Genomic DNA, 10,119 nt, shown 5'->3' with positions numbered 1-10,119 from the left:
TTCGCTGCCAGGGGAGGCGGGCGAGGCGCAGCGGCAGCAGTGGCAGCAGGGCACCCCTGAGGCTCCCCAGCTCCCTGGCAGAGTATGGCCAAGTGCTGTGCTTGCGCATTGCGCTTGCTGCCGCTCACCCGCGCCAACTGCCTGCCTGCCGCTCACCCGCACACTGCCTGCCTGCCTGCCTTGCGGTGCAGCTACCTTGCCGACCAGGCCAGCGGCCGCTTCGCCGTGCACCACGGCGTCATCCAGAAGCGCAAGGGCTCGGGCCCCAACGAGCCGGGCAGCTTCCAGCTGGTGGATCACTTTGCGCTGCCCACGACGGTGCCCAGCCGGCAGCAAGATTGAAGCACGTGAGGCGCCGGCACCCTGCAGCAGCTAACACTTGCCAAACCTATCAACAATACGTATGTGATCTCTAAACGTGTGCACCAGCATGCAGGAATGAGGGAAACAGTAAGCCCATAGTACGTTGTCAAAATGGGAGAGAGGAAACAAGTGGGTTAAGAGGTGGTTGCTATTTAGTACAAACAAGTGAACAAAGTGGGACCTTGGTGGTTGCACCTGTACTGATACAGCTGAAGCAGAGGGAAGTGGGCGTATGGTGCATTTGCAATAATACCAACAACACAAAATAAAAAAAATAGTATGGCCAAGCCCCAAGCGGCTGGTGTGTTCATGCATCTGGGGGCCCTTGTGTCCTGTCGATGCGCCCCTCACTCCTCTGCCCTGTCCGCGGCAGCCCTGATCCGCACCACCACCTTGCCCCGGGTGTGCTTGCTCTCCACCTGCTCGTGCGCCTCGCTGCAGCATGGGCGGGCATGAAGGCCTCGGTGCTGTGATGACCTGCTGCAGCTGATGCACGGTGCTACATGCGCAGCCACATCCCGCTGCACCCCTCCACGCCCCACCTGGCCCTCTCCAGCGGCAGCACGCTGTGCACGATGGGCTTCAGGGTGCCCGCAGCGGCCAGCTTGGCCAGCTCCGCCAGCTGGCGCCCGTTGGGCGCCACCGACACCACCTTGTAGCGCGGGCCCAGGCCCAGGAAGCTCCTCACGTAGCCCTTGACCACCGGCATAAAAACGGCCTTGCCCGCCAGCAGCGACACAAAGGTGCCGTACTTGCCCACCAGCCCCAGGCTGCAGCGCGGCAGGCAGGCAGCCAGCGGGCCAGAGAGTGCAGGATGGGGTCGGTGCGAGGGGCAGAGAGGATGCCCAGTCCCCCAGCACAGCACACCTGGCCCCATCCCCACCTGCGCGGCTCATAATCATCCCCCACTGTGTCGATGACCAGGTCAAACGGCCGCCCTTTGAGCACCTCCTCGAACCGCTGCTCCCGGTAGTCGACCACCTCGTCGGCGCCCAGCTGCGGGTGGGGGCAGGCAGCAGCGCAGGCAGGGTGGGGTTCCAGGGCATGTGGAGCGCCCCGTGGGGGCGGCAGCTGCCGGTACAGCTGTGGATGCCTCCTGTGCACCAGCTCCTTCCCCCGGTCCTGCCCCCACAGTGCACCCACCTGCTTCACAAAGTCGGCGTTGGCCGCGGAGCAGGTGGTGGTGACGTGCATGCCCCTGGCCTTGGCCAGCTGGATTGCTGCGCTGCCCACGCCGCCGGCGCCGGCGTGCACCAGCAGGCGCTGGCCCTTCCGCACCTCGCCGGCCTCCAGCGCCTGCAGGGCGGAGGAACACAAGGCGGGGGTGCATCCGGCCAGGTGACGCTGCACTGTTCGCTGCATCCATCCTGGCATTGCCTCCTGTGGAGCAGGGTGAGGGCCCCCGCACATCACGCCCCACCTGATGCGCCGTCAGGGACACCAGCGGCAGGGATGCACCCTCCTCGAAGCTCAGCCCGGGCGGCATGGCGGCCAGCTGGTCCACTGGCACCGACACCAGCTCAGCAAACGTGCCGTGACGGGTGTTGGGCTGGAAGCCGTCTGTCAGGGCCATCACCTGGCTGCCTGGGCGGAAGGCAGAACCTGCACCATATACATCCATATACATGTCACGCAGGCAGAGAGGCTGCAGTGAGCACGGCACGAGGCAGCCGGCAGTGTGGCGCAGGCAGCGAGGGGTCGCCTTGGCAGGCGCCTTACCCTCGTCGGCCTCCACCACCACGCCCGCCATGTCGCCGCCAGGCACCTGCGGCAGCTTGATCATCAGCCGCGGCAGGGCGCCCCTGCACGTGTTGGGCAGCTTTGAGCCTTGAGCGGCAGCGGCAGTGTCGGCGGGGCGGGGCCAGAGCCGGCGCACTGCACCCAAGCTCTAATGCATGTGCTGCTACCCAAGGACAGATTCCAGCGCTCCTGAGGTTCAAAGGAGCAGAAAGGGAGCGGGCCGACATGGCTGCCGACCCACCCTCTCGCCTTCACCTCCAGGCGGTTCACCGCAGCGGTTTCCACTCGCACCAAGCATTCACCCCGTTTGCGGCAAGGGACGGGCTCGTCAGTGACCAGGCGCAACACAGAGGGGGGGCCGCAGGCCGAGTAGCGGGCGGCTTTCATGGATTTTAGCGAGAGTGTTGAAGGAGAAGGAAATCTTGTAGGAAAACGATTTGGGTTTGGAGAAGCACCTGTAGATTTTGCAGAACTACGGCTCGCCTGCTGGCAGCTCTCCGACCCCCAGCTGTGTGATGGCATTTCTCCAGATGCAGTCGCTTCCTCCATGAATTTCGATGGGATTCGAGCCATGTCCTGTGGCACCAAGCTGACATGGGGCTGGACAGAAGGGCTCCGCCCCGGCGCCGCCAGGCTGTCGCCGCCTGGCCAGGCCTGGCCCATTCGCACCCATCGCTTTGCTCGTCAGCCTCTTAGCACTCTTTGTTCTTCATACAGGCCATCCGAGGCCGCGTTGGCTGCACCTCTGAACTTTGCAGGTCGCTGCGGTGAGAGCACGCGTGTGCTGCAAACGTGCTGCAAACGTGCTCAGCGTCCATGCGCGTTGAGCGCACCAGCCACCCCCTGTGTCCCTCCTCCTTCCCAGGGCTCCCGCCCGCCTGCTCGCCACCGCCTGCCAGCCCCAGGCGCTCCACCTGCCAGCATGCTTGTGCCCCCTGCTGCGCCTCAGTGCAGGTTCAGGAGCACCCATGCCGCCCCTCATGCAAGCCGTGCGCCTGCCCAAGGAGGAGGAGGAGGCGAGGGGGTGGCCGTGGGGGCAGGTGGCGGGCGCTGCAGCCATCTTGCTGGGCCTCATCCTCCTCACCACCGGCCGCTTCACGCTTGACCTGGGCGTTGGCCAGGTGTCCAGGCGGCGCAGCGCGGCGGTGCGGTGGAAGGGCGCGCCCCGGGCCGCCGTCACCATGCAGCTGCCCTTCTGGCTGGGCGCCGCGGTGCGGCCCGCCAACAGCCCGCAGCTGACGCAGGGCGGCGCCATCAATGCCTCGGTGAGCCGGGCGGGCTGCGGGTCACGGGGCCGCCCTGGCCTGCCACGCCGGCCTGCGCCCTGTGACAGCAGCACTGCCCTGCGCCCTCCCTCAGCCCCTCCCCATGTGTGCCACCTGGCGCCCGCCTGGCGTGCAGGTGCCCCTGCCCTCGCCGCCGGCCCTCGAGGCCTGGCTGCAGCGCCACCTGTTCTTCAACACGACCCGCGGCTTCTTCCTGGAGGTGGGCGCGGGCGACGGCCTGGCCCGCAGCGCCAGCCTGTGGCTGGAGCAGGCGGCCGGGTGGCGGGGGGTGCTGGTGGAGGGCCACCCCGAGCTGTACGCGCGCCTGGCACGCAACCGCCCCGACGCCATCTGCCTCCACGCGGCGGCGTGCCGCGAGTTTGGCGCCGCGCGCTGGGCGAACCGTGCGGGGCGGGGCGGCGCCGTGTTCGAGCTGCTGGCGGACGAGGCGCAGCGGGCGCAGCAGGGCGCCGACGGCCTGCCGCGCGTGCAGTGCACCCCGCTGCAGTTTCTGCTGGACAAGTGAGGCCGGCCGCCTGCGCCTGCCTCTGCTCTGCCTGGCTCCCTGCCCTCCAGCAGGGCATCTTGCCTGCGGCTCTGCCGCTGCCCCGTGCCGTGTGCTTGGGGCGGCGTGGTGGAGTCCCCGGCTGCCGCGTGCGGCTGCGCTGGCGGTGCTCACCGCAGCCACCTCTGCCGCGGCGCGGTGCCTGCCTCCCTGTCCCCAGGTTCTCCCTCTCCTCCATCGACCTGCTGTCCATCAATGTGGCGGGGGCGGAGCTGGAGGTGCTGCGGGGGCTGGAGTTCGAGATCTTGGACGCCAAGGTGGTGGTGGTGGGCACGGGAGGGTCCACCCAGGATGCCGCCACCGCCGACCTGCTGGCGCAGGCGGGCTTCCAGCGGCTGAAGGTGGAGGCGGCAGAGGCGGGAGCCGTGGCGGTGTTTGTGCACAGGGCCGCGTGGCCCAGCCTGGGCAGCGCGCCTGGCGTGGGCGACGTGCGGGCCACAGCGCTGTGATCCCATGCGGCAGGCGGCGCAGCTGCTTTCCATATGTCCCCTCTGTTTCTTCATGTTGCTTTCTGTTGCATTCTCTGTTGTGATTTCTCTCCCGCTCAGAGATGGAAAAAACAGACCGTGTGTAATGCTGAATTTGGAAAGGGAGACGGAAAGGGAGACAAAAAAAGAAGAAAGGAAAGTGGTTCGCAAGGGAAAATTGGGGCAAAACAAAGCAGCTAAGTGTGTTGGGGGCCAGGCAGGATTCATGGGCAGGATTACTAGGCAGGCTTATTGTGGGAGGCTTACTGTGTGATGCACATACAAAATTAAGCATACAGGGATTGTGGGTTTGTTGTTGAGCCGTTCAGGGGCTGAACAGGTTGAGCAGCGGCTGGGGGGAGGCGAGCAGGGCGGCGGCAGCACCCGCTGACAGCCGAGGTGGCGTCAGGCCGGTGCGAGCCCCGGGAGGGGTGGCAAGTGCCGCAGCCAGAGGCAAGGATCCCAAGCCCAACTGCCAGCCAGCGATGCCGCCCGCAGCGGCAGCTGCGGCCGCCTGTGACAGCAGCTCGTGCTCTTGAGCAACGGCGGCGACGGGCCAGCCAGCGGCAGGTGCAGCATCCATACCGGCGGTTCCATCGTCGCCAGCCTGTTGCGCCATATGTTTAGCCTGAGGCGCCGTCAGTGAAGTCAGCAGGCTGCCCGCCAGGCCTGACAGCTCTGGGCGCAGCTGCTGCAGGCGCTGCAGGAACTGCGCCTTCTGCTCCCGACCCATCGCAGCCAGCACGGCAGCTGCGGCGCCACGGCGCTGAGCGGCCTCTGCCTCAACGTCCCCTGCCCTGATTGCCGCGCTGGCGCCCAGTGTGGGCTGAAGAGGCTGTGGCAGCGCATGCCCCGGCGCCTCGCCCTGCCGCGGCCACAGCAGCACGCCACCGGCCAGCCCATGCGGGGCCTGGGGCAGCGGGGAGTTGATGCTGCAGGTGTCAGCCTCCTCATCGACTGCCGCCGCTGCCGGTGCCGTGACCGCCGTTGACGGCTGCGGCTGGTGGAAGGGCTGCTGCTGGTCCAGGGGGCCCAGCCCGGGAGCCGCCACAGGGCCCAGCCCCAGCTCTGCCGCCAGGTCCGACGCAGCGGCCGCCGCAGCTGCCGAGACGGCCAGGGCCGACACGTGTGATGCGGGCGGTACTGCGGGAGCTGCTGGCACATGGGCTGCGGAGGCAGGCGCGGCGCCGCCGCCGGGCAGCGAGGTGTGGCGGGACAGTGCCATGAAGGCGGCCGCCTGGCAGACCTGCTCTGAGGGACCGAGCGGCGCTGGTGCGGGTCCAGAGGTTGTGTCAGCATCACAGCTGGGCAGAGGGGCTCCAGGCTGGCGTTGGTCGGCAGAGCCAGCGGGCGCAGGCGCCTGCGTGGGGCGAGCAGGGCGGCGGGCCGCTTCGGCTGCCTTGGATCACGTGCCTGTTGCGGGGCAGAGCGGCGACGCATGTCTCACCCACGCATGCCCCCCTGCCGCCCACCTGTATGCTGTGGGCGGCCAGCAGGCGCCGCAGCGCATCGTTCTCCCCCTCCAGCTCCGCGACGCGCGCCTCCAGGGCAGCCACACGGTCCAGGCGTCGCTGCCTGCATGGATGGGGGCGAGGGAGGTCGCACCCAGCTGGAGTCGTGGTCACCGCACATCAGCTCAGGCTGCATCTTAGGCTAAACTGACCTCTGTCTGCCAACCGCGCCCCGCACACCTGGAGGCCGCCGCCGTCGCGCGGTTCTTCTCCTTGCGCTGCTCCAGCCTGCGCTCCTCGTCTGGCAGCGAGGCGAGATCCACCTTGGCAGCCTTGGGACGCCCTCCGGCGGCGCGCTTGCGGGCGCCGCCGTTTGCTGGAGCCTGCGAGCCTGCCGCGCTCGCCGCTGGCGCCGATAGGCTGAGCTGGCGGGCCAGCCCCAGCCCTTCATCGCGCTGTTGCGTGGGGGGCAGCGGCGGCAGGTCCAGGCTGGACTGGCGCTGCAAGCGCTGGCGGGTCAGCACGCCCGACGATGGCGGCGGCACCTCCGAGGTGCTGTGCTGCTGCAGCAGCAGCCCCTCCAGCTCGGGCAGCATCGTGTGTGTGTCAGCAAGCCAGGGGGATTTGGTCTTGTGGGCTGCACGAGTGCCCCACTCGCTGGGAACCCCCAACGCTGCTGCAGCGGCTTAGGCAGCCTACACGGCTGTGCAGAGGCTTGCTGGGAACAGCTGCAGCAGCCAAGGTTGAGCGAGAGCAGGCCTGCGGTGTTTGAAGCGCCTGGTGCGCAGCTACAGCCCAGACGGCCTCATTTGCATGGTGCAGTCTGAAGAGGACAGCTTGCGGAGCCCAGGGGTCCTAGCTCTCAGAGGCACAACAAGCCCCCTGAGCTGGCGGCGGTGGCGTCACCATGGTTGTGGCTTGCAACTCTCTCTGCGGCCACATTTGCATTGAGTGCTTGCTCAATTCGAGCAGCAGAACAATGCGCAGCTTGTGGCGTGGACCCAAGTCCGCACTACCTCGGGTTGATCCCACCCAGCCGACGGCGGCTGCAGCGGCCACGCCTGTCTTTCCAGCTATGCCAGCAATTACAAGTTGCAGGATCAGTGGGAACACGCGTCACACTTCAGATGAAATCGAATGCAGGTACACGGAACAGGGAGGGGGAGCAGAGCGAGCAGCAGAGAGAAGGAGCAGTGGAAGGCAGCTCTCGTGCGCCGCGTCGGTGCCTGGGCCTGGCTTGCAAGGTGCAAGCGCTCGCGCCTGCAACAGCGAGGAAGGCAAACGCAGGTGCAGGTCAGAGCTGCTGGGCCAAGGGATCGGCAACAAGCTCTGGCCAGTGCTCCCGGAAACGGCTGGCACGGGGCAGCAGCTGCCGGGCTGGCCCAGCGCTGGGCTGCGCTATGCAGCCAGCTTGGGGAGCGGGTGTGCACGGATGGGGCGGGCGAGCCGCCGGGGTGCGCAGCCTTTTCCCTGAGAGCAAGCAAGCAAGGCAGCAGGCGCCAGCAGACCAGGTGCGATGAAGGCCTGTGGCAGCTCAGCTGCCTTGCTGCTGCGTGCTGTGCATGAGAGCACAGCAGGGGCCAGGCATGGCAACCCCAGGCAAGCCAGGTGCACCCAAGCACAGTGACCCGGGGGGCTTACTTGCGCCGCAGCGCGGGTGCAGGCAGCGGGCGCGCCATGCCAGGCAGGCAGGCGGGCTGCCGCCGGGTGGCGCCACATGGGGTATATCTATCAATGCCCACCGCGGCGCGGCGGCGCACGCTGCAAAACTGCTGCCGCTGCAGGAGCAGGGCGGAGCCAGGGGCGGGGGCGGGCAGGGTCGCTCCCGGTCCCGGCTCTGCAGCCCGCCGCCGCCGCCGCTGCCGCCAGGCGCTCGCCGCGCACAGCGAGCACCAGGCGCTGCTCTCACCTGGTGATACACGTGGCGGCGCGGCGGGCCGGCGGCCGGCCGCCGCCATCAGACGACCGAGTAGCGCCCCGCCGCGGGCGTCTCCCGCCGCATCGCCTTCTCCGTGAACTCCTCCAGCAGCCGCTTGATCTCCTGCTTGGCGCGCTTCACGACCTCCGCGGTGGGGCCTGCAGGCGGGGGGTGGGGTGGGTGGGGTGAGGTGAGGGGTGAAGGGAGGGGCTGGGTGGATGCATCCGAGGCTGGTGGCTGGACAGTCGAGGGCGTGTGCGCATGCGTGGGGGTGCGGCGGGGCACAACCACGGCAGGCGGCGGGGACGCCCCGCAGCGCCCAGTGTGCACAGCTGCCAACCCTGCTTCCCTGTGCATGCCCCTCCTCCACCAACACACACACAGCACTCGAGGCCACACACGCGCGCGCGTGCCCTGCCGCCGCACCTTCTATGTGCAGGTACAGCTTGCGCTCGTCCAGCGGCCCCGGCGCCGTGCCCAGCTTGTAGTACTTGCCCTTGACGATGACGGCGGCGCCCAGCTCGCCCATGTCGCGGATCGTCTCGCGGTGGGTGACCTGCGGCCGGGGCGGCATGGGCAGGGAGGGCATGGGCAGGGAGGGGAGGGGTAAGTGAGGGTGTGCGGCGAGCTGAGGGAGGGAGGCTGAAGGCACGCGAGAAGGTGGCAGCCTGCGGCCTGAGCACAGGCCTGAGCTGCGAAGTGCACCGGGCGCCTCCGGCGCCCCACGGTGCCATCCACCCACCCACCCCACGCCCGCACCCACCCACCTTCCAGCGCGCGTGCTGCGGGAAGTCGTTGATCTCCAGCTCGGTCTCAAAGTGCTTCGATGGGGTGGGCACGGGGGGCTGCGCCACCTGCCCAGCCACGCCGCCGGGCAGCCCGGGCGGCTGCATCGGCAGCTGCATCATGCCGCCACCAGGCGGCAGCATCTGCGCCGCGAGCGACGGCGGCAGCTGCGGCACGGCGCCGGGCAGCGCGGGCGGCTGCATCGGCAGCTGCATCGGCAGCTGCATCGGCCCGCCGCCTGGCGGCAGCATCTGGGCCGCGAGCGACGGCGGCAGCTGCGGCACGCTGCCAGGCGCCAGCACGCCTGGCATGCCCATCTGCTGCTGCTGCATGCCAACCATGCCAGCCATGCCAGCCATGCCAGGGGCCATCTGCTGCTGCTGCTGCTGCGAGACGTAGGCTGTGGTGGGAATGCCCGCCTCCTTGCCCAGCCGCCGCGCCGCCGCCTGTGCCGCAGCGAGGATCGGGTTCTCTGGCGGTGGAGGGCTGCCAGGCGGCGGCGGCGGCTGCGCCGCCGGCTGCCATGTGGCACCAGCCGCCGTGGACGTCACCGACGACGTTGCTGCTGCTGCTGCTACTGCTGCGGGCTGCGCCGCCGCTGCCGGAACCGCTCCAGGCAGCATGGCGCCCGGGACTGTGCCCGGCAGCGGCATGCCGGGCTGCCAGGCGGCCGCCAGCGCGCTGAGCGCCGTGATGCCGCCCGCCGGGATCTGCGGTACTGGCGGCGGGACCAGGGGCGCCGCCGGCGGGCCCTGCGAAGCCAGCTTGGAGGCCAGCGCCTGTGCCGCCTTGACCCGTGCCTGCACCTCTGGCGGCATCGCCGCCAGCTGCTCCTCTGTGATCCCAATCTGCTGCAGCGGGTTGACGGGCGGCGGCGCTCCGGCTGGCGCGGCGGCCGCGGCGGCCGCCTGCTGCTTGAGCAGCTGCTGCTGCAGCAGCTGGGCCTGCGCCTCGGCCGCCGAGGGTGGCGGCGGGGTGGGCACCGCCGCCTGCTTGCCCCCCAACACCTCCCGAATCTCTCCATCGTCCTCAGACTCAGACTCTTCCCCCTCCTCGCCCTGCGCCTTGAGCGTCTGCTTCACCACAGACTGCAGCAGCAGGAGGCGGGAGCACATGGGCGTGCGCAAGGGAGCGCGGGTCGGCGGGGGCCACGCAGGGAGGAGGGGCAAGGGTGTTGAGCACAGTCCGGCCGGCACGGCTTCCCCACCACCACGTTGACCTGGCAGCGCCCTGGGCTCACACACACACATACACACATGTATACACACACACACACACGCGCGCGCGCCGCCACCCCCCGGCCCAGCACCCCACCCACCCACCTTCTTGTACGCCTTCACCGCATTGTCCTCGCTGGCGTCAAACTTGAAGCCGCTGCCGCCAAAGCCGGAGCTGTGCAGCTGCGCCTTGCCCTCCCGCCGCTTCTTGCCAAACGCCTCAGCCATGGCCTGAGGGGGCAGGTGGGGAGGGAGGGAGGCGGGCAGGGAGGCAGGTCCAGGGGTCGGGGGCAGGAGCAGGGAGCAGGGAGCGGGGAGCAGGGAGCGGGCCCGGGACAACAAGCCAG

General features: G+C 69.0%; 5 protein-coding genes across 5 annotated transcripts in view; 2 read left to right on the top strand and 3 right to left on the bottom strand.

The window, feature by feature from the left end:
* The window catches only part of CHLNCDRAFT_18991 (hypothetical protein), a gene marked incomplete at both ends in the record, with an annotated part of 1,200 nt that extends 858 nt beyond the window's left edge, over window positions 1-342 (top strand). The window contains one exon of the mRNA XM_005851459.1: window positions 192-342. Within this exon, the coding sequence (XP_005851521.1) occupies window positions 192-342 (151 nt within the window). The remainder of the gene's footprint in view (window positions 1-191) is intronic.
* A 1,164-nt stretch (window positions 343-1,506) lies between these two features.
* Window positions 1,507-2,463, bottom strand: CHLNCDRAFT_13222 (hypothetical protein; the record flags this gene model as incomplete). The annotated part of the gene is made up of 4 exons (XM_005851168.1): window positions 1,507-1,659; window positions 1,784-1,965; window positions 2,083-2,165; window positions 2,345-2,463. Coding segments are annotated over 4 exons (537 nt in total), but the record flags the coding sequence as incomplete, so codon positions are not given.
* A 608-nt stretch (window positions 2,464-3,071) lies between these two features.
* CHLNCDRAFT_137940 (hypothetical protein) lies at window positions 3,072-4,382 on the top strand (the record flags this gene model as incomplete). Its single annotated transcript, XM_005851458.1, has 3 exons — window positions 3,072-3,368; window positions 3,505-3,890; window positions 4,094-4,382. The coding sequence occupies 3 exons, from the start codon at window positions 3,072-3,074 to the stop codon at window positions 4,380-4,382; spliced, it is 972 nt and encodes a 323-aa protein (XP_005851520.1).
* Window positions 4,383-4,725: 343 nt separating this feature from the next.
* Window positions 4,726-6,447, bottom strand: CHLNCDRAFT_137939 (hypothetical protein; the record flags this gene model as incomplete). The annotated part of the gene is made up of 3 exons (XM_005851167.1): window positions 4,726-5,760; window positions 5,873-5,975; window positions 6,092-6,447. 3 exons carry the CDS (start codon window positions 6,445-6,447, stop codon window positions 4,726-4,728), a joined length of 1,494 nt encoding a protein of 497 aa, XP_005851229.1.
* Window positions 6,448-7,808: 1,361 nt separating this feature from the next.
* CHLNCDRAFT_137938 (hypothetical protein) overlaps window positions 7,809-10,119 on the bottom strand; it is a gene marked incomplete at both ends in the record, with an annotated part of 7,328 nt that continues 5,017 nt past the window's right edge. Inside the window, 4 exons of the mRNA XM_005851166.1 lie at window positions 7,809-7,927; window positions 8,196-8,325; window positions 8,537-9,643; window positions 9,878-10,003. Of these exons, the coding sequence (XP_005851228.1) occupies window positions 7,809-7,927; window positions 8,196-8,325; window positions 8,537-9,643; window positions 9,878-10,003 (1,482 nt within the window). The remainder of the gene's footprint in view (window positions 7,928-8,195; window positions 8,326-8,536; window positions 9,644-9,877; window positions 10,004-10,119) is intronic.

Source organism: Chlorella variabilis (genome assembly GCF_000147415.1).
Source record: "Chlorella variabilis unplaced genomic scaffold CHLNCscaffold_2, whole genome shotgun sequence".
NCBI classification, from domain to species: Eukaryota; Viridiplantae; Chlorophyta; class Trebouxiophyceae; order Chlorellales; family Chlorellaceae; genus Chlorella; species Chlorella variabilis.
This window is presented reverse-complemented; position numbering and strand designations above follow the sequence as displayed.